The sequence below is a fragment of the Lissotriton helveticus genome, chromosome 2_1, assembly GCF_964261635.1.
Source record: "Lissotriton helveticus chromosome 2_1, aLisHel1.1, whole genome shotgun sequence".
NCBI lineage: Eukaryota > Metazoa > Chordata > Amphibia > Caudata > Salamandridae > Lissotriton > Lissotriton helveticus.
In genome coordinates this window covers 199,266,122-199,288,310 of record NC_136059.1, presented here as the reverse complement: position 1 = coordinate 199,288,310, position 22,189 = coordinate 199,266,122, and the positions used below count along the sequence as shown (strand labels likewise).

Below are 22,189 nucleotides of genomic sequence, written 5' to 3'. Positions count from 1 at the left end.
TATATACAAACGCATGAAAAACACAGAAATCCCAACATAGAAGAGCCACGTGGCCTTCAGAAAATAAATTGAACATTTACTAAGAATACCTTGGACCTTTCAGAAAACCCGTGTAGCCTAGTCTTTCTTCTATCTCGTTTCGACTCGGGGAGGTGATCATAGAGTGGAAGGGAAAAGAACAGCTGATCGTACGTTGTAGAATGGCGTCATGACGTCACCGTCGATAATTTTACGTCACAAAAGGAAGTATTACATAGAGGCAGAGCAGTAGAGAGGAGAGGTGAGAGGAAGCGTGAGGTGCTGCAGTCACGCGAAGCAGCTGGAATTGTGCGGAAGATAGTCAGGGGACGTGGGAGCCTCCGAACCGGCCGCCGCCAAGGAAGGCTACGGGTGGTAGCGAGGGACAAAGCGCGATCGCAGACGGAAACACCGCGCGACCGGAAGCTCATCCTTTATTAGCACAACAATAAGCGGCAGGAGCCGACGCGTAGTGCAAGCCTCAGTGCCTCCCCCGGTGGCAGGCTCCGCGGCGGCGGCCCGCTGTGCCGGTGCTCCCCGGGGCCCGGGAAAGTGCGGTAAAACAATAGAGACAGGGCCCGCGGGAGCTCTGCCGCGGCGCACCCAGTGTGCCTCTGTGACACATATACAAGTGCGCTCTGTCTCCTGCGGACACCGGCTGCTGTCCGCGCCACACGCCGGGGCTCAGCTGCCCTCCCGGCCGCGTCACTGAACCTGGGCCCCTGACTGAGAAGCGCCATCCAAAGGAACCGGGTTTGGCGAGGCCACCGAGCCCCCTCTGTTACTCAGCCTGGGATGTCTGCCAATCACTGTAGGGCGAGGGTCCCCCTCGCAAATCTCTAGTGAAAGAACTTCACTCTTACTTGGGGAAATAGGGCTCTCCCTTCTTATATCTGCTTGAAGCAGAATCCCTTGTGTTACGAAGAATTTCGTTCACCTTGACTGTGTTGATCCGACCCCCACCTATCCTTCAAACAACACCTGGGCAAAGGACCCCCACCTTCCTTCATCTGCTGAAGATCCCGTGCCGCACCTTACGGCCCTCTCTCCAGCATGGCACACCAGCAGGTGACCAGTTCGCAGAAGGCCTTAATGCTGGAGCTCAAGTCCTTGCAAGAGGAGCCAGTCGAAGGTTTCAGGATCACCCTGGTGGACGAGTCGGATCTCTATAACTGGGAGGTGGCGATCTTCGGGCCCCCCAATACCCTCTACGAGGGGGGCTACTTCAAGGTAAACACCTCTACCCTTGTGTGTCCCCCTGCGCTGTTGCACGCTCACGTCACGGGGTGGCAGTCACGAGCCCCGCCGTACATTGTTTGTTTTGTAGGTTACCGCTGGCGTAAGTGGCGCAAACATTGGCATTACAAACTTGGGGATTTTACGCGTCCAGCTCTTCACTTAAAGCAGGGTAGTGTGCGCCTTTAAAGATCGCTGTCTCGTTAGGTTAGGCGAATAACACAACTGAAAATGTAAAACAAAGCTTCACGTATTTATTGCACAAACTAATTCTTGTTGATCAAAAACGGTAGTACTAAGATTTGTTTACTTGTATTGATGGTTTCATGTGTGATTACTCTTGATATAAATTTTAACTGTATATTTCTTTGACTTCTTAGAAAATATATACTTTATGGTTAAGAGGATGTGTGCCAAATAACTTTCGCTGCCCCAGTTAGACTACAAACTATCTGAAATCGAGCCGTTGGTTTAAAAAAAAAAAACACGTTCACGTTTTGCTTACCTCTCTGTTCGGCAGTGTGTGCTATGATTTTATCGGATAGGTAGTTTGCTCTTCAATATATTTTCACATTTTGAAATGCCTCAAACTTCCGTGCCATCATCACTGTCCCAGATATAGCGAATTTCTTAAGCAAAATATATCTAAAGCTTAACTAATGTTATCTGACCGAGAAATTATTTTAAGAGCAGCCGCAGTTTCTGTTGTGCGTAGTCCTTCGTCCTGCGACTTACTAGCATAGGTTTTTATCTTGCGGGGTGAATACTTCCTTAATACCCCTCAAACAATGACACTTGTATAAAGAGCCAACATTGGATACCAATTGCTGCGATTCAAAGTGTCCCTTTAACCTGCACTAAAATCAACTTTAGAAAGTGTTTGTAGAGCTGGGCAGTAGTTCAGTCTCTTTTTATTTGTAATGCGGGTTTGCAATGGCGATTTTTTAAATTTGACAGGAAAAGTTTGCACTTTAGCCCTTCAGATTGCATATTACATTACGTAGGAAAGCAGTTTTACGTCCTATCTAAGCAACATGTGTGTGCCATGTCCTTGCAGGCCCTTGCTGTCCAAAGGGCTGACAATGTGGAGTGTGTGCCTTGCGGTGAAGTTGCGGGTAATGGTAAATAATGCGGAGGGGTGTAATGGATAAAACAATAGAGAATGTTGGGGTGGGACAGTGGGAATATCTCATTTTAATCCCACATCAACCGGGTTAATTGATTTGATTTTTAAAGGTGTGATGGGCCCCTTAATGACATGCAGGATTAAGACAGCTCTAGTATGTATTCCGAGGGGTTATTACCTTTCTCTCTCAGCATGAGAATTCTTAGCTTCTTGTACTATCCTCGTTTAACTGTTTTTTTTTTTTTTTTTTTTCACATCTGGTGACGCTTGAGTGGTTTTGGTCCCCATAGATGGTTTGTATTTGTTATTGACTTCGTTGTCTCCCCCGCTGCCCTCCCCCCATTTTGAAAGGTACACCCTATCGTTTAAGGAACTCTCTAATTGTGTTTTTTATGTTATGGGCCCATCCCTGTCTGGCAGTTGAAGATCCCAGTGCCGCTCCGAGCAGCCCAGATGATGAAGCATGACACCTGAAAGGATGTGTGAGAGCATTATAATCCAATACATGGATCCCCCAACTTTGAACCCTTTGGGTCAAGTTGGTCACTGTCTCCCTTACTGACACCTGACCATTGAAGAACAGCATAACTTTAGTTTTCAATATTGAAAACAAATTGCCCCCATAAAGATAAGAAATTACTTTGCAACAGCCGCAAAGCAGACGGCCCTGTCTGGATCAGCCAGACCAAAAGGCGTCAACAAAATAGCATCATTTCCAATGGCAGGCCACCGTTTAGCATAAACATTGCCCCCAGCCAATGGAAATGAGGGGCGAGGTTTCAAGCCCCCTTCTCAAATCTACTCTTACAATATCTCTCGCCCAGCAGCGCTGCAACGTCAGACGAGACCTTAAAACCCTTCTTTTATAGAACATATCTTGAAATGCAGTGCAAGATGATTCTCTTGGGTGCAATTTTCACTTAAAAATGTATCCACTATTACCTTATTCCAGCTTGCTACTGTGAGGCATGAGATTTATTGCTTTCTAACATACATTAAACAGTGAGGTCATAGAGCGAGCATGCTGAGACATAAATAAATAGCCAAATTATTATGTGGTCTACTTCTGGTGGTGGGTTTCACTGGTGGCAGGTTTGTGGCCTACTGTCACTTTTGTACCCTATCACTCACCAACACAACCATTTATGTACCTGCTCAGTCACCCATTCATGCACTCTCATTCACCATTTACTGCCACTGACTCATCAGCACCCTCCCCATCAGACACTCATTCATCCTATCATTCACCATTACAGCTTCTGACACACCAACTCACTCACCCATACCGATACTCACACAGCTACTCAATTACTCATACATCCACACAAATTTACACACCCACTCACTCTTGTATACACCACTTGCACACCCAATCGGTGACCAGGCAAAAAAAAATTCTCAGTGGGAAGGGTATGCCCAGATGTGGGTACCGTGATTGCTATGCCACTAGATTCAAGCTGGCTTGGCTGATGAGGGGTGATGCCCCAAAACCGTTCCCAGAGTACTTGTTTTCGGTTCGGGGGGGGGGGGCATGCATGACTGGCAGTTCAGGCTGGACTGTTCCCATGGGGGGGGGAAAGGGGAACAGTCAAGACTGATTTGCATATGGCTAGGTCCAAGCTCGAATGACGTGGCAAACTAAAAACGAGGGATTTAACCCAGATCTGTAAGGGGGTGAAGGTTTGCTTTGTTCAGCATTCCGTCCATCGTCTGTTCTTTTTGCCCTTAGTGGGCATTAGGTCACCCACCCTTAACTGTGCCGGGAGATTGGCCCGGGGATGTGGTATGCAAGTCGCGTGCCCAGGTGGGTGGGGTACCTGCGGCAAATATCTGCCCAGGGAGTGGGGGGGCGCATATCCCCCTACAGTAGGATTTTTCCTGGCCCACAGAATGGGGTACCCATGGTCGCTGGCCCCTGGGGGGTGTGGTTCCCTAATGTTGGAATTGGCGGCTACTCGTGTCACCCCTCCCATTCGAATTTTGCAGAGGATTGAGAGCCCCAGGGACAAAATCTGCACGGGAAGGGGCCACATGTGCCACCTCCCCTTTGTTTAAGAGTGGCCCTGGTGGATTGCCCTGCAGTGACAAACCTGCACCCCCCATACAGCCAATGCTGCGCACAGCCTTCAGCAATGTGCAGTGGGGGGCGGGACGGTGGCCATAGGGCCTTGTCCTGGAGACCCATCCCCCAGGGTGATTTCTACAAAACAAAGGTGAGGTGGCGCTTAGGAGGGCATTGTAGTAGTCCAGGCAGCTAATTACCAGTGCTTGTACTAAAGCTTTGCACACAGAGAGTAGAAGTAACGGGAAAACTTTGCCCAACACTCATCATATGAAAGCAGGTGCCTGTGGTAGCCACTACCTGATCTTTCATAGTTGAAGTCTGATCTAGGCGAGCCCCTATGTTTTTACTGTAGATTTGGGAGTAGGTGCTGCACCTAATTTTTTTGGCCACCGGTTCTGGGAACAGAGAAGTTGGGCACTGCCAAAAAGGATGATCTCTGTTTTGCTTGCATTCAATTGGAGAAATGTCTCTGTCCTCTAAGCAGAGATAGATTTCATCCCATCTGCAAAACGTGAGCGTGGTTTCTGTACTATGCATCGGTCTGAACCCAGACTGGGAGGAGTCCGGAATGCTATTACACTCTAGAAACTCGATAAGTTGTCTATTGATGTGTCCATCCAGTAATTTACTCATTGGGGGTAGAAGTGAGCTAGGACGAAAATTACTGTTCAGAGGCTGGGAGATTCGCCGCCTTACAGATGGGAATGACCTGGATGGCTGTCTAGTCTAACGGTATCCTTCCTGAGCTGATCGAGAGGTTTAGTAAAGAGCAGATGGCCGGTGCGAGCTGATTAGACATAGTTAGTTACAAAGATCTTAGCTTGAACAATGTCTAGAGGAGACCCTGATTTCACTGCTCTCAGAGCTTTACTAACGGAATCAGGCCTAAGAGATAAAAAAAATCCTGTAGGATACAAGTACTTAAAAATTAAGAGAGGGTGGGATTGGATTTTAATCCCATTTGATCCACCAGTCTAAAAGGTGTAAACCAAATGAACTTTTTCTTCAAAGGGATTTGCAATAGCATTGCATCGAGCTTGTGACAGTAGGATATCAACTGAGCAGGCATGCCGGTTTACGGAAGATTTAAGGACTTTATAAAGCTCTTTAGAGTAGTTCCCAGCCTGTCTGGGTTTTCGTGCATTGAGTGACTTGTGTGCTCTTTCGATGTTTCAATGGTAAATCGGTAGGGTATTTTTATACGCCTCTTTATCACTGGGGTTATGGGCTTGCCACCATAGTCTCTCCAGTTTTTTTTTACACAGGGCTTTCTCCCTGGGCAAATATGGAGTATACCTTGGTGCGTGTGGACCATGTTTAGCTGCATGAAGGTTTTTAACAGTGGCCAGGGTATCTATTGCTGTTTTTAAAGACTCATGATAGTCAGTGCTTTGTCCACTTCCCCAACCTCCATTATCACCGATAATTGAACTCCTTGGTCAAGGCGTCCGGGGTGACTTGGCACAGTTGTCTCGCAAGATTTTACTTGTTTTTTGGGTGTTCGGGTGCACATTTAGAAGCGACCTGAAATCCTATTAATGAATTACCTGTCCACAAGAGGGGCTAAGGGGATGAAGGGAGCATTGGTGGAAATCCAGATGTTCTACTGCAGATGGGACATAGGTGTCCCGCAGGAAGGTGCCAGGGGCACTAAAAATGAATTATTGTTTGGATTGGGAGAGTAAATTGACACCAGTGAATGTAGCCCAAGGAATAAGGCACCAAGACTGGGTGCTGTCAATAGATTTCTTCAAGGAAACTGTTCTAATCTCTTAAATGTGAATGTTTTGTCCCCATGTTACTTATAGAATCTGTTCTCCACACCAATGGTAGGGCCCTTTCCTCCCCTCTCCCTTCCAGTAGAATGTTCCACCTGGAGCATAACTTGGAATGTTAGGATTCGACGGTTTAGTGTGTTTTGGAGAGTGGATGACTGGGAATAAAGGACTCTTCCACCTCAAGTTGTCTCATGATTATTACTCAAAACTGCACTAGTGTTGACTTTCTTGGTGTAGGGGACCGTCCAGTCATCTCCCCTTTCAGTACTTCCTCCTTTGCTGTAGAATTGCAGGAGTTCCTGAGGTGGCGCGAAGAAACTCCAGCGTTGTTTGTCAAGCAGTTTGGTGTGCCTGCAGTTATTTTAGCGAGTGATAGATGTCCATTCTCTCCTTACTGCAAGTTGTGATTGAGGCATCTCATCTGCCTCCTACCCTACTGTGTTTCGTTGGCTTTGTGTGTCTTCTCTGAGGTGGGAGGGCCGCCTCTCTTAGGAGGTCCCCACCCAGCATAGCTGGATTGCAGTGTACGCCCTCCTGGAGGTGCGAGGGCGGTTCTCCCCAGGAAGCGTATGGTCACCATCGACTGAGTTCCTGCGGTGCACTGGGACCTGCGCATTAGTAAATCCATCATATCTGTCCGCGGCCTGCATGCCGTGCTGGCAAGCCTTGTCAGTTGCCCTGCTTCCCAGCATTAAGTGCCAATTCTTCCTGCCACACTTGCTCTCTGTCCCTTATTTGACTCTTGTACTATCTTCACGGTGACGCACACACCTGGATTTTCCTGGGTAAGCATATTACACTGTGATATACACACACCTAAGTTGTGTGTGTGCCTGTGCCTCCGATTTTGAAATCACCCTGTTTCCAAGATGACATATTAGTATATGGATAATCTGTGGAGGAACATAGCCGCATTTTGACAGTGGTGTTAAAGAAATTGATGGAGTTGATGGCGTGGCTTGGACGGCGGTGGTAATGACCGCCTAACCCTATCCCTGCCTGTGTAGGAGAGCGACTTCTTCGCCCTAGGAGAGAATCTTCGAGCCACCGATCTACTGGGCACTGGATTCTAGCTCCTGACATCATGGAGCACCCTGTGACAAGATCCAAGTTGAAATCAGCGGATTAATGCCCCTTTCAGCACCCGTGCCTCTGCGCCGGCCAGCGCCTGGTCAATTGCGTGGGGATCCCGAGATCTGCTCCCCTTGCCCTGCCCTTTCACGGCGGTCGTCACCTACCTGCCAATGAAGCCTCTGAGGTGAGCCGCCCGTGTTTCAGTGCATCGCAAGAGCCCGGCCGCACACAAACAGTTTTGGAAACTTAGATCGGCTCCAGCATTCCCTCGCCGAAATGCTTGTCCCCAAAATGTCGGCCCGCCGTCTTGTCTGTGTGCGATAACGGCGCCCTGGGGGCTTCTACCAGCGCAGATCTACTTCCCTGGCCCCACCGCTATAGTGCCACTCTGAAATGCGCTTACAACCCTGCATCCTTGAAACAGAAGCTGTTACTGTGCGCCCTTTCGACCTATGGCGACCGGACGTCCCAGGGGGACTTGCCTGACCCCAAAATGACGGCGGAAAAGGCTAATTTTCAGCGCGAAAAGTGCTATTCGTAGCTTGGGGGCGCCATTCATGCCCAGATACACCGGGAAAACCCTAACACAGCCACCAGGGTCGCCACTGTTGATCCCAATGCCACTCGGATCACAGAATTCAACAGAAGGATCACTAATAAGCCCATACTTTCTGTAATCGCCTTCTTGTGTGCCCTTCACCTCTCCGCCCAGCCACTACTCTGCCACCACAAGATTACCAGAGGGGGTTCCTGAGGTCAAGTGGCAACACCTCGACCAGCACCATCACCACTTCTGCAGAGTTAGAGGAGCCCCTACCCCGCAACCACACTGCTCTCTGTTACCACGTGGCACTTCAAAAATACCAGACACATCTCACTTCTGATATATCACTCAGGTCAGTGATTAAACACTCCAGCGGCCTTGGCCCAACCATCTTCTTGAACCTAACTTTTAAGCCAAACTGGATAATTCCCGCCTCATCACTAACCCGCTACGAAAAACCAACAAAATGGCGGAAGGGATTGATAAGAAGAACACCAAGAAAGTGAAACTGGAATCGTCCGTATCTGACTCGCCCATCAAGGCTAAAGCAGATCTTAATAGTACCCTGGATATGATCCTAAAAAAGCTAGCGGAGGTACATGATCTCGCAAAATCGACGAAAACCAACACGGATACTATGCAGCTTGAACTTACTGCGATAAGGGCAGACATGAACTCGGTCCACAAGAGCTTAGACGAAGCAGAGCAAAGGATAAGCGATGTTGAAGACAAATCCAACCTCTCAGGGAAAAATATCTTCAAAGATCGACCGACTCCCTCAAACGCCAGAATGCGGAATTGGAAGACAGAAATAGGAGGGGTAACATACGCATCTTTGGAGTTCCTGAGAATGCGGAGAAGGATGCTGAATCCTGCGTAGCCTTCCTGGAAGCTTGGATTCCCTCAGTGACGGGCATCTCATTTACCCATGAATTCGAGCTTGACCGAGCTCACAGAGTCCCAACCTTCATCCCTCATGGATACAAAGGCCCGCGTCCGCTGATCTGTAAACCACTGCGATTCCAGCACTCTGAAGCTATCCTACAATTCACCAGACATAATCACTCCGTCACCTGGGGAGGCCACAAAATCACCTTCACTCAGGACTACTCGAAGGACACGGTGGAAGTCGGAAAAGGCTTCCTAGCCATAAGGGAAAAACTGAGGTCAAAAGGTTTGCAGTTCTCCTTTGCAGGTCAGACGAAATTCAAAATCATCATCAATGGCAAACCTCGCTTCTTCTCCAACCCTAATGATCTAGTGATGGTTTCTGGAAGATTCACCTACGCAGGCAATGGACTCATCTGTCTTCGCATCTAATAAAAGGAATACGGACGACCATGAATCTGACCAATCGAGCACGGGTCATGGCTGAGCTGTCCTCTGACTCTGTTACCTACAGTAATTTTGTACATGCCCGTTTTCGCTATACTGCCTGCATATGCCGACATATGCCAGCTTACATTCCTACCAGCTGTAAGTCCGTGCTTATGTTCGTGCTAATTTAGCTGGTTTCCAGTCCCCAAGTTGACCCTCGCCAACAGGTAGGCCCTTCTTTTACCTACTTTTGGGCCCATCGTCATGTCACTAGACTATTCGCACTGATACTTGGAGAAACTGAAAGACCCATGATCCAAAGACTTACCTACTGACACTATGGTTATTTGTTATCTGTAATGGTTTTATGATAGTGATCTTTTAGTCTAGCCTAAGATATACACTGCTACGAAAATACGTAATACTAGATAGTTTTTCATGAGTCATGTTTTTACATTTTGACTCTGTTATCTTTGTTCTGAAACGTAATGGCCACACCAGTATCCCCTGCGTAGTCATCATGTTCTACTGTATTTCCTATTGTTATACTAGCTAGTTATAAGATCTCTCCTGTTATGTCATTTTTGACTCGTCCTACGTTGTGCTTGGACGGTACTGCCGTCGCTGCTCCTATGTTCTAGTTTTGGGGGGGATGGGAGGGGGGAGGGTTGGGGTATTGTGGGTAAAGGGTGTGGGAGGGGGGGGAAACTTTTGCAATGTTTCAGTATGCCTTATGTACTCTTGTTTTGCCTTTTGTGTAATCTTTACATGCTCAACAGTACAGTTATCTAACAAACAGAAATACTACCGGCTGATTGTTTGCCACACGTTCTTCCAGCCCTTTTCTGACATATTCAGAACATACCGCCGAGCTAGGCCAGTTCTAGATCCAGAAACCACTCATACAGTAACTCTCACGACAGTAGCTTTATTAATCCATAGGCGATACCCAGCAGCTTCTTGCATCACATACTCAAGACACTAATGGTAGGTTAGTCATGGCTCACCTCCTGAAGAACGATGATCACATCCATGTCCTGAATATTTATGGCCCAAATGGAGACGATCCGATCTTTTGGGACTCCATCTCCCCCATACTCGAAACAGTACCCCAAGACGAATTGCTTGTGGTTGGGGGGGGGGGATTTCAATCTGCCTCTTGACCCGGTAATAGACCGCCAGTCTCATTGTACCTACCACCCCACACGCTCACACGAAAGTTTGAAACGCCTCTGCTCAAAATTTGACCTACAAGACTCCTGGCGACTACAGCACCCAGATGGCCGTGATTACACGTTCTACTCGACTCCCCATAACTCCTACTCCAGGATCGATTATATCCTCATCAATAGTCCCTTCACTCACCTTATTGAAGAAACCAACATAGTCCCAAAACTCGTATCAGACCACTCCAGCATCCAAGCTAAACTAGTAGGCTCCAGATCTATTCTTCCCCCAAAGAGATGGCGCTTAAATGACGACATTTTCACAAAGCCAGAAAACAAGAAAAAAATTGAATCGGCCATAAGAGACTACCTTGAATTAAACGATACTCCGGGCTCAGACATAGCGAATGTCTGGGACGCACTTAAAGCCACTCTAAGAGGGGTGATTATTGGTATTAGAGCGCAAACTAACAAGGCACTGAATCTAGAGCTCGTTACTTTAGAAAGGGACATTAAGATCCTGGAATTATCCCATGCGGCGGACCTCCATAATAATTCGATTCTGAATGACCTCACTAAAAAGAAATACGAATACAACGCGATCCTAAGCAGAAGAGCTGGGGTGTGGGTTAATAAATTTAAATCCTTGAGGCTGTGTGAAGGCAACAAAGCAGGGTAACTATTTGCATCCTATCTAAAACATAAAATAGACAATTCAACATTGCCTCAACCAAGTATCAAAACAATACTATCCAAACTAAACATAACCACATCCTACACACCTTCAAGTCCTTTTACGAGGATCTGTACAAGAATAAATTAGACTTTGATCCTCATGCATGCTCTACATACCTGAACTCCCTAGGCCTCCCAAAATTCAACGACGAGGATAACCTGATACTGAATTCCCTGTTTTCCTTACAAGAAGTCTCGGACTCCATTAAGACCCTCAAACGCAATAAAGCACCAGGCCCGACGGCTTCTCTGCCAGTTTTTATAAGGAACTTGAGCCCGCATTAAGCCCAACCCTTCTAAAATTGTTCCAGTCCTTTCCCTCAAAAAAAGGAGTAACGAAATCAATGAGTGAGGCCGCCATTATTATCATACCCAAAGAAGGGAAGGATCCGCTACTAACACAAAATTATAGACCGATATCCTTGATAAACCTGGACTGCAAGATCTACGCCAAAGTCCTTGCATCCAGACTGGACTTGATCTTACCTAAATTAATTAGTACACCACAGGTTGGGTTCCTAAAGCATCGCATGTCTAATGACAATACGAGACTTCTCTGCCATGTTATAGAAAAGGCCAAGGCGTTTGATGCCCCCTCCGTGGCGATTACCTTCGACGCGGAGAAGGCGTTCGACAGAGTATCTAGGCTCTTCCTTAAACATTGTATGTCCACCATCAACTTGGGTAACACCTTTATAGATATGGTCATGGCTATGTATCTCTCCCCATCCGCTCGCATTGCCATAAATGGCTCATTGTCAGATCCCTTTGGCCTGGAACAGGGGACCAGACAGGGTTGTCCCCTCTCCCCATCACTCTTCCTCCTGGCAATGGAGCCTCTCATCGCCAGCATTAAAAAGAACGACCACATCAAGGGCGTAAGCTTTGGGGATACTTGTGTTAAACTAGCCGCATATGCGGATGATATCCTGATAGGGACTGAATCTCCAGAGCCTTCCATCACCGCCTTGATGTCAACCATTGAATTATACTCCACCCATTCAGGGTGTAAACTTAATCAGGAGAAATCTGAGGTCAAACCTCTAAACATCCTAGCCACTAAGGACACCTTGGGGAACTCTGGACTCTGTTGGCAATCAGGGTTTATAAAGTACCTGGGGATAGAGTTTGGGGACTCCCTCATGGAAACCCATCTACAAAATGAGAAGACCACCCTAAATAAAATAAAAAACCAACCAACTGGATGGATGGTCCCCTCGCTTCATCACGTGGTGGGGTAGAATAGAAACCATCAAAATGATATCCCCCCTGGTAAACTACCTTATTTCAATGCTTCCTCTAACCCTCACCCAAGACTTCTTCCATAAATTAGACCAATCTATAGCCAACTTCCTGTGGAAAGGGAAAAAAGCGAGAATCAGCATTAAAAAATTACGATTGGACAAATCTTTAGGAGGGGTCAACCTACCGAACTTTAGACACTGAGACCGCTTTCCTAGCAAAACAAGGTGCCCACTGGCTAGCCCCGCGGTAAACTACACCCCAGTTTGGTTGGAAGTCGAACAAGCGATCCTAAACTGAATCACTCTGGCTGCAGCCCTCTCACTCAATTTAAATGAACTAGCCCACTCTAAATCGATCTTTCGCAACACGAAAACGGCTCTTCTTAAAATCGATAAATTTCTAGATCATAGCATATGCCACTCAGGTTGGGAATCTTTATGGAACAATCGATACATACTGCACAAAGGCAAACATCTGCATAATTCTCAGTGGGTTAAGAAAGGTATCTTCTTCCCACACCAATTATTCGAGGGGTCATACTCTATCCCGTTCAGAGTCTTGCAAACTACCTATGGCCTGGCGCCTCTAGAGTTTTATACCTTCCTAAACATAAAAGCCGCACTCTCTAAGGCGAAACTCTCCCTAATACCACCCTCCCTCCCATCTTACCTCAGTAGATTAAACAGACTTGGGCATCAAGTATCACATCTTTACAAACTTATTCGCCCCCAACCTACCAATCTCACCGCTCCACTCACTCAGTTTTGGTCTGAAATGTCATCTAGACCAATTTCAGAGGAGGACTGGGCCAATACCTGGGAATCTTGCATGCGACATAAAATTAGCCCGACTTTATCCAAGACCAAATATTGGTTCCTCCACAAAACCTTCTGGACTCCTGCGCGTCTTTATGCCCATAACATCAGCCAAGACGCCTTCTGCTGGAACTGTAAACGGGCGGAGGGCGACATCGCACACATTATTCTACATTGCGACTGTTACCCAATTCTGGGACAAGATATTCAACTTCATCAGGAAAATTTTCCCCATCTCCCTGTCCAGAGAACTTCCTTACCTAGCTTTTGGTTTCAACCTAGGGCCCTCCCTCCACGCCGACGACAGGGCGTTACTTGATCTCATGCTCACTGCAGCTGTTAACATTGTCCTCAGTAATTGGAAGGATTCTAGCAAGGCTACCTTTGCTTGCTGGCTTAACTGGATAATTAACCTCAGGGGAGCGGATAACATAGCTCTCCAACAATCACCATGGCGCCCCCCTATGAGAAAGATGTGGTCTACCCTTGACAGTTATTTTACCACCCATAAACCACCTTAGACATTATCTCCCTTTGACCCCCCCCCCCCCCCTCCGTTCCACTTGACGCCATCACAATCCAACAGTGTGGAGCTAATCTGTTACTTCGGTTCACCCTGAATTCCTGAGCCCCACCTACATATCTTTGGTGCTCTAATTTACATGAAACTGCCCGGACACACCGCCTATGGAAGTATGTATTATGGTCTAACCTATTGTGTATTGCTTTTTACCCCTTTTCGCTTTATTGTACTGTACTGTTCATCTGTATTAATGTATGTTTTTAAGTCTGCATTTGTATTTTTTTTGTATTTATTTAATACTGAAACACCCAATAAAAACCTATTTGAATTGAAAGAAATTGATGGAGTCTGTGTTGACTGTCCAGCAGAACAAGTGCAAGGTTAGTCAGTTTGGTGGATTACCTTGGTCACACTATATCACAGGAAGGATTCATGCCTAAATACAGCTTGATTTAGGCAGGTAGGGATGCCCCGTATACAAAAATTAAGGAGGAGTTGAAATCCTTTTGAGGTCTGATTGAGTACATGGCCAACTTTCAGAGAAATTTCTCTGAGAAGTGAGTGTTTCTGTGACCTCTTGAGAAAGAACCAGGATTTCGTTTGGCATACAGAGCATAGTGGACTTGTAGACTAGTTAAAAGAGAAAATAATTCATTCACCTGTGCTAGGTTCATTTGACCCTAAAAAAACATTCTAACTACAGACGCTTCTAATAAAGGTCTAGGTGCTTCTTTCCCCCAGAAAGGGGAGGGCGGTGAGACCATTCTAGCTTTTGCGTCACTGTGTTTTAGCACAGCTGAACATAATTATTCAGTAATTGAGCGCGAGGCCCTAGCCTGTTTCTGGGCTGTCCATTTCGAATTTTATCGAAAGAGGTGGAAACAAATATTTTAATTGGATCAAAACAAATCTATTTCACTAGGTGACATTTCCACACATTGTTTCTGCTCTGTATTCTCCCACTGGACTGGACTCTACACTTTACCCTGCACCGCTCCACTCTAGTCTGAAACCATTTACGCTGCACCACTCTGCTGTGCGCCACTGCACTTTACTCTAAACCACTTCACTCTTCGCGATGCACTCCACACCACTGTACTCTACGCCACTCTAACAATACACTCCACTGTAACACTCAAATCCATTAAACTCTACTACCCTCTGACACTACTCTCTGTGACGCTCTACACGACTCCCTCGATGCCACTCCTTTATTTTACTCCACGCTACGACACACCCCTCCACTCTGACACGCTATGCCACCCCTTGACACTAGACTACACTCTGTACTACTCCATGACAATCAACACTACTCCTCTCTAAGCTGTTCCACTCTACTACACTCCTCCAATCTGTGCCACTCCACTCTGACAAACTACCCCCTCTTCACCACTTCATGTTACATTCTTCCTATCTATGCCACTCCATTCTGTTCTACAGCACTCCACTCTTACATTATATGCCACTAACTTCTAGCCATTCTGAGCAGCAGACACGCTGGTGTACAACATGGCTAAAACACATTGGCAAAGCCAATAGCTCTTGCATAGGTGTTCTATACATATATTTCAGCTGCAGTAAGGCCGGGAACCATGGCAGGGAAGTGACACTGCTTTGAATTGTGAATAGGATTTGATTTTGATAGTTTTGTGTATTTTTTGGGACCCCTTGATGAACTGACGTTAAGTCCTATGGTCTGAATCCATTTTTAGATAGGCCCGACTCCATCTTGGGTAATGGAGGTCACCTTCTCAATTTTGGTACAGGAGTCTCCCATTTTCCTCATTATATGCAGAATCATTGTTAAGTCTGCCATTGACACAGTTGTCTTCTCTTTCTAAGAACTGTGAAAATGTGTAGTTTTTCAGCTAAAGACCTAGATATAACACCTGATGTGACATCAGTCTGGGACACGTGTCTTATCACCATGTCAAAGTCAAATAAGAACTTTACCAAGATTCAGCTAGAGACAATTTCACCTATGGTCAGTGGACTTTGAAGATGCTACAGCTCCTCTGACGCCGATGAAGCCGAATCCTGGAACAAGGCGGCTACCACAGCATATGTGTTCCCTTCGCAGGTAACACAGCATTCGTGCTGTATGTGCTCCAACCTGTTAGGAGGTGGTGGGTCTCATCACATCTCCCTAAGTAAGAGCAGGTCAGCAGTCCTCTGCAGCCTCTGGTCCCTATGAGCTACCACACTGTTTCTCGGTCTACATGCCCAAGTCCGTAGACTGATGATGGACCCCGCTGCGTGTGGGCTTTTTCAGCTCCTGCAGTGGCCCTTATCTCTGCTTTCCACTGATGCTGCTCTCGGATCAGCCAAGAGCGCATCGCACATCTTGGCTCGTAGGCGAACTCCAGGCTACTACAGACAGACTCTGCTCCCTCTTAGGCTCTGCCGCAGCACCGCAAACACCAGAAAGCGCAGCCATGTCTTGCAGAAGAGTTACCAGGCACACTCTTGCTACAGTGCAATTAGTCCAGCTGCCATACTGGACACACCCTGCATAGTGGTTTGCAATAGGCCACATTGCACAGAGTCTTGTGTACATCATTTATATGAAGTATATACTGAACAGGGACTTTTTCCAGTACAGGACTCGTGCAGAAAAGGGGCGATCACTGCGGGAACTCTAATGGAGAAAGGGCATTATATAGTCCATGCATTCTTATTACAGCACATGCATACTGGATAATGGCTCATACTATATAAGGGCTTATGTTCTGTGGTGTTGCATACGATATAGAGACTAAACATGTACTTGGGCTCATACAGTGCAGCGACTGCATACTTCTGAAATGTTTCATACTTAATATCACCATGGTCTTCTCCTTGGACATCGGCTCATATTTTATAGTAGCAAATTCATACTGTCCAAAGGGCCCTTACAGTTTCTTAGAGACAAGGTTGCCTTAACATTTTTTTTCAATTGTTAACAGTTTAGGTGAAAGGAGGGTGCCTAGTGTAGGTAGAATACGTTCTGATAGACTCTCCACTGCCCCACTATCAGTGGACGAAGTGCCCAGTTTCATTTTTAAGTTGTTCATAAAACTTGGAGATTTTTGAATATTCATATTTTTTTAAACCAGTATTTCCCCAACTGTGGGTCGGGTGCATTTGCTGCGCTTCGGGGATAGAGGTCAAACATCAGAGTGTGTCTTTTGCTGCATATTTTGTAATCTTCTTTTCTTTTTTTTACAAAGGGAAACTGGCCAGCTCGCCTGGCTGATGAGGGGTGTTACCACCGAAACCGGTCCCAGGATACTTGTTTCTGGTCTAGGGAAGACCTAGCGTGGTAGTACGGGCTAGATTGTTCCCATGAGGAACAGGTCAAGACTGATTTGCATATGGCTGGGTCTGAACTGGGCTGGCCAAGTGAGCTAAAGAACAATGATGGATTCAACCCAGATCTGTGACTGGGGGTGAGTGTCTGAAAAGTTTCAGCGCTCCGTCTATCATCTCCTTGTGTTTGCCGTACTTTATTATGTCAGATATTCCGTTTCCATGTAGAACTAAGTTTATAAATGGCAAAAAGTGGCAAATATTTTAAACCAAGCTGAGGAACTTTGTAATTATATTTTAAAGTGTGCTGGGTACATTTTAGTATAGATGGTGTTTTTCCCCTCCTACATAACCACCTCTTTAAGGCAGAGAATGGTTAATGGGGCACAGTTAAGAGTTCGAAAGGTGGCCTCCACCAAAAATAAAGAGGAAGCTACAGAAGAATGAAAACGCCCGAGGTAACATTACAAGTGCATTCAATGCTATCCACTGATAGGAAAATGTGAGCAGACTGCGTGTGTGTGACACAAGATGATCCCACAAACACCTTTCTGCCTCAAAGCTAAGGGCAACTGAGTCGACTCGCTACAAATTGAGATGGGACTCTTTACACCAGCATCCACTCCAACTTGTGCCTTGCAGAAGCCCTATTATTACAACCTGTCACACGTTACACCAGCAGACTGTCATAAACACTGACTGGTACTTGTGCAGCTGCTGCCTGCCGCTTTACTGCTCTGTGTATGAGGAGTAACTTGCAGTGTGCCATTTTATAATTGTGTGTCAGTTGGTGACACACGGTAAAACCTTATCACTTTAGGAAATTGTAAACAATTGACTTTGTTAATGCTTTTCTTACAGGGATACCCCTGATGTAAATTTGCCCATCCGCTCTATAAAGCAACATATCCGTTTTCTCCTCGGGAACAATGCAAAATAGGTGAAGATGCCGCTGCAGAATCCGTAGACTGCTCAGCTTTTGGTTGTCATGACAACTCTACAGTTATGGTGCCTTTTGCAGTATTTATGTAAATGGATGAGAAGTTGCCTCTTTGTTTATCCAAATCTTCCCCTTCTTAAGGACACCATGTTTGCCACGCTCTTTAGTCTACTGTAACAACCTCCCTTATGGACCTGATGTTTCTGCCCTAATTCTCCACTGCGTTCACTGTTAGCTTCCTTCTAAGCATGCTTAGTTGAATACAAAAAATCAAAATGCTTTTTTTAGTGGGAGTAAGATGTGCTTTTTTCGGTCTAGCTCGTTGGTGTGAATTTTACCTGTTACCACAGTGATTAAGACACTACTGCTTTCAGTTTCGTGGTTTGTTTGACTTTAGTGGAGAAGTGTGGCTCAAATGGTTAGAGCGGCAGACCCTGATGCAGAGTTCTGGTCCGGGACCAGGGTTCAATACCCGCCTCGGCAGGTCTTGGGCTCAATTTCCTCGGACCTGATAATTCTCGCCTCGGTGCCTGTTAATCATGGGTCCCACTCTGCAACTCTGGGCAATAGCTTGCTTAATCTCCACAACGGCTGGGATGCCTGGCTTCACCTTGGGGGTGCCCAGGAGTGGACGTTTCACAGGGAAAAGGCCAGGAAGGGTTCCTAAGCGGTATACTGACAGCGCTGGGACACCTCCGGTGGAGGTAGCAGTGCGCTTTACAAATGCCGGCATTTCATTTCAAGGTATTGCTTGTTACCTGGCTGGTGCCAGTTAAGCGCCTTCAGTTTTGGCAGGCTGCAAAGGCTTCATGTTCTTGATGAGTTGGCAATAGTTCGACCCCACACTAATCTACTTTTCATAAACTCCATGGTTAATATTTGTTTGTTGGTTTTTGAGAATCTAGTAACCTGTCATTTAGAAAAACATAAAAAAAAGTAGACATATACACGCCAAAGGAAAATGCATCTACTAGATACTCCCAAAGAATAAAGTTAAAGCATTTAGATGTTTTGTGGTCGGAGGGGGGTCGGGGTGGAGATGGCGGCAGTAACCAGAAATGAAAGATCAGGGAAAGCAACTGAGGGGAGTAATGTGATGCTGCAAGGAGGAAGTGGCGTTAATTTTGGCCAGGAAGCAGCATTTGAGGGAGAGTGCAAATAAACATATGCTAAAAGAAACCACTATTGGCAGAGCCAATAGGTCTGCCCCTTGGGACCTATTGACCTAGCCAATGGTTGTTAGCTATGCTGTATAGCATGGGTACTCGCAATCTTTTGCCCAGGGGCCACAAAGTGCGGGCTAACTGATTCTGTGCAGCAAGGCAAAAGATTGTTTTTTTTTTTTAAATCCTTTGACGTGGCTGCTTCAAAGGTTTTTTATTTATTCCTATATATTGAGTGGTTTGTTCCTTGGTCTTGTTGTCACTTAGACCATGCGGAAAAGGAAAGTGAATCTGTTAGTGTGAAAATCAGCACCATCTTGTCCTTTTTGGATTCCGCCTTGGCAACGCTTGAGCTTTCTCTTTGAGACATGCTGTATTCAGGATATCGGCATAAAGCTCCGCCCATCTTTTTAATTGGCTCCTGTCCCATTCCTTTGTAAATGGTGGCTTTTCATTGGTCAATAGGCTTAGTAGTCCCTTCTTAGTACTGCCTTGCCTCTTCTTGTAACCTTCCATGAGGACACCCCCTGTTACATGTGTTGTTAATCCCTAGGTTTTAATTACAGCCCCAAGGCACTAATTTCTTAAATGGCTTCAGGAAGGACAAACACTTGGTCCTAAGCTAGGCTGGCAGTGGTTACTTCACTCACTAGAACATCTCACATTTATGAGCCTGTCTATAAATGTCCCTTCATCAGCTCAACAAAGAATACAACTTAATCAGAATTAATGTAATAATTCTTTAGTCACATTTCAAAGCTACTAATTGTCCATATGGACATAGCTATTTGAATGTACTTTTAGTACTGTCTTGCATGCAATGCATTATGGGTAGGGTGGATTTACCATATCTTCTGCAGGGTACTGTACCATGTGTGACCAAAAGAGGTCCCCTGTTGGCCACATATAGTACTGTACCCTGCAACACGGCTAGGTAAAAAAACGTTGCCATTTGTAATGCCAATAACTCCAACTTTGTAGACATGCAGTGCTGGTGCCTTGCTCACTAGGGACCTCTAGGAGCAGCTTGCAGTACTGCACATAAACATGCAGTGCTGGTGCCTTGCTAACTAGGGACCTCTAGGAGCAGCTTGCGGTACTGCACAGACATGCAGTGCTGGTGCCTTGCTCACTAGGGACCTCTAGGAACAGCTTGTGGTACTGCACTGAGACATAAAATGGTGGTTCCTGGCTCACTACGCAAGCATTTGCAATGCACTAGGTCTCGCATTACTGAAAGTATGAGTTATTGGCGTTGCATTATTTGCAACGCCAATACCGCAAACTAGCAGTGATGCGAGACCTATTTGATTGCAAGTGCTTGTTGAATAATGCAGTGGGAATCATTTGAGAAAAGATCACCAATGTAGAGGTACAATTGGACCAAACATTAATCAACAGCCCTCGGCCCCCCTTATTCCACTTGTGGGTTAGATGCTAATTCCATGCAGATCCAGATACAACCCATATTTGATGGCCATCCACCTCTTGTCCCCGAGACCCCGGCAAACACCACTTCTGCCGCCCACCAGTGCTACCACAATGTCACTCATGCTAGGAAAAAGGGGGAGAGGGGCCAGAACCAAAAAACCTGTATGGTTAGTTGGAACAGGAGCCCAAATATATACCAACTATAGCAGTTATGAAGTTCTTATTCGTTCAAATTTGTCTGCAGTTTTGCACCCAGCATAGCACTGTGTTCTCAATTTGGAGATCTAGAAGACTACATAGCAGGTACATCTTTTAAGAGTATTAGGGAGCACATATGCAGTCATTATTTTTCACTTTTGTGGTATGGAGGCTATTTCGCAGCACCCTTTGAGAGGTTTCTCACTTCAGGTATACAAAGTTTATTTTTTTTAGCAATCTATTGAGGTTTTGATTATTGAATGTCAAGCAGGTTTATTCTGATTCGTTCTTGAGGTGATATTCACAAGGAACAGATTTGAGGCGAAGTCCTTTAACCCCTTGCGTGCTTGTGACGGAACCTTTCCGTCACAAGCCTCTGGTGTGCTGTGCTGGTGACGGAACGGTTCCGTCACGGCCCGCTCGCCGCGAATTCCGCGCCTGCAAGCTCACACGCCCTACTGTTCACAAGCAATGTATCACTCCACACCAAATGGCAGACTAAAGACCCACCCAGCACGCACCAGTAAAAGGAATGCCGTGGGCCTTAACAGAGCACCACAATGGCATTTGCCTCTTACAACAGCAGCCATTACAACACCACTCCGTACATAAACCCCGAACATCATAAATGTGCAATTACCTGGCTATTCAGTTGCTTGTAAGGATACAAACAGCAAGGGCCCAGGGTACACTGAATTCAGTCACAAACACATACAACAATGACTCCCTGGAAACTCTGACCCGATAAAGCTATACAGGTGCGCTTTATTAAACCAGTAGGAGCCATCTTTTAAACACTGTATTGATCAGGGCCGTCATTTTTCAGATGTGACCTAAGAGTCACATCTGCCATTGTTCGTGGGTAGAGCCTGGAACCGTGTGGCAGTCAGTTACTAACTTGTACTGTTTGCTGCTCTTTGACCATGTTGATGGGCTGTGCCCTATTGGTCTCACCAACAAGTGTGAGTTGTCATTGGGCAATGCAGGGGTTGTATGGTAAAGCTTGCAGAACTGTACCATGCGCTTAGCTGGTACAACCGTAGGTCATGTTGGTCCTTCTGGCTGTACACAGGCGAAGCTGTCTAGGAGCACTGCATTGGACATACTATTTCAATTCCGGTGACTCGATATCTGGCCCTCTGGCTTAACTGTGGCTGACATTTGTTGTATTGGGTTCCCTCAGTTGATATCGTCTAGCTGCAAAATATGGTGAGCAAAAAAACTATGGATTTAGGCCCAGATCTCTGTACTGGGGTGAAAGTATGACCTTTTTCTGCATTCTGTCCATCAATTGTTCTTTTTACATTTGTCACCCTGAGTGGGACCGGTATGCTCAGACGTGAGTCCCATGCTCTCCAAGCCCATGGAGGCAAGCTATCCTGGCTGATGAGGGCTGAAAGCCCGAAACCGGTCCTAGGTTGCTTGTTTCCAATCAAGGGAGGTTCGGACTGGAGTGTTCCCATTAGGCGCAGGGTCAAGACTGATTTGCATATGGCTAGGTCCAAACTGAAATGGCATGGTGAGCAA

General features: G+C 46.2%; 1 protein-coding gene across 2 annotated transcripts in view; it reads left to right on the top strand.

Moving 5' to 3' along the window:
- The first annotated feature begins 216 nt into the window (after positions 1-216).
- UBE2R2 (ubiquitin conjugating enzyme E2 R2) overlaps positions 217-22,189 on the top strand; it is a 157,681-nt gene continuing 135,708 nt past the window's right edge. Inside the window, exon 1 of one of the 2 annotated variants that reach the window (XM_078674722.1) lies at positions 217-1,248. In XM_078674722.1, the coding sequence (XP_078530848.1) occupies positions 1,072-1,248 (177 nt within the window). In that variant the 5' untranslated portion in view covers positions 217-1,071. The remainder of the gene's footprint in view (positions 1,249-22,189) is intronic. The other variant, XM_078674723.1, reaches the window with a different exon arrangement.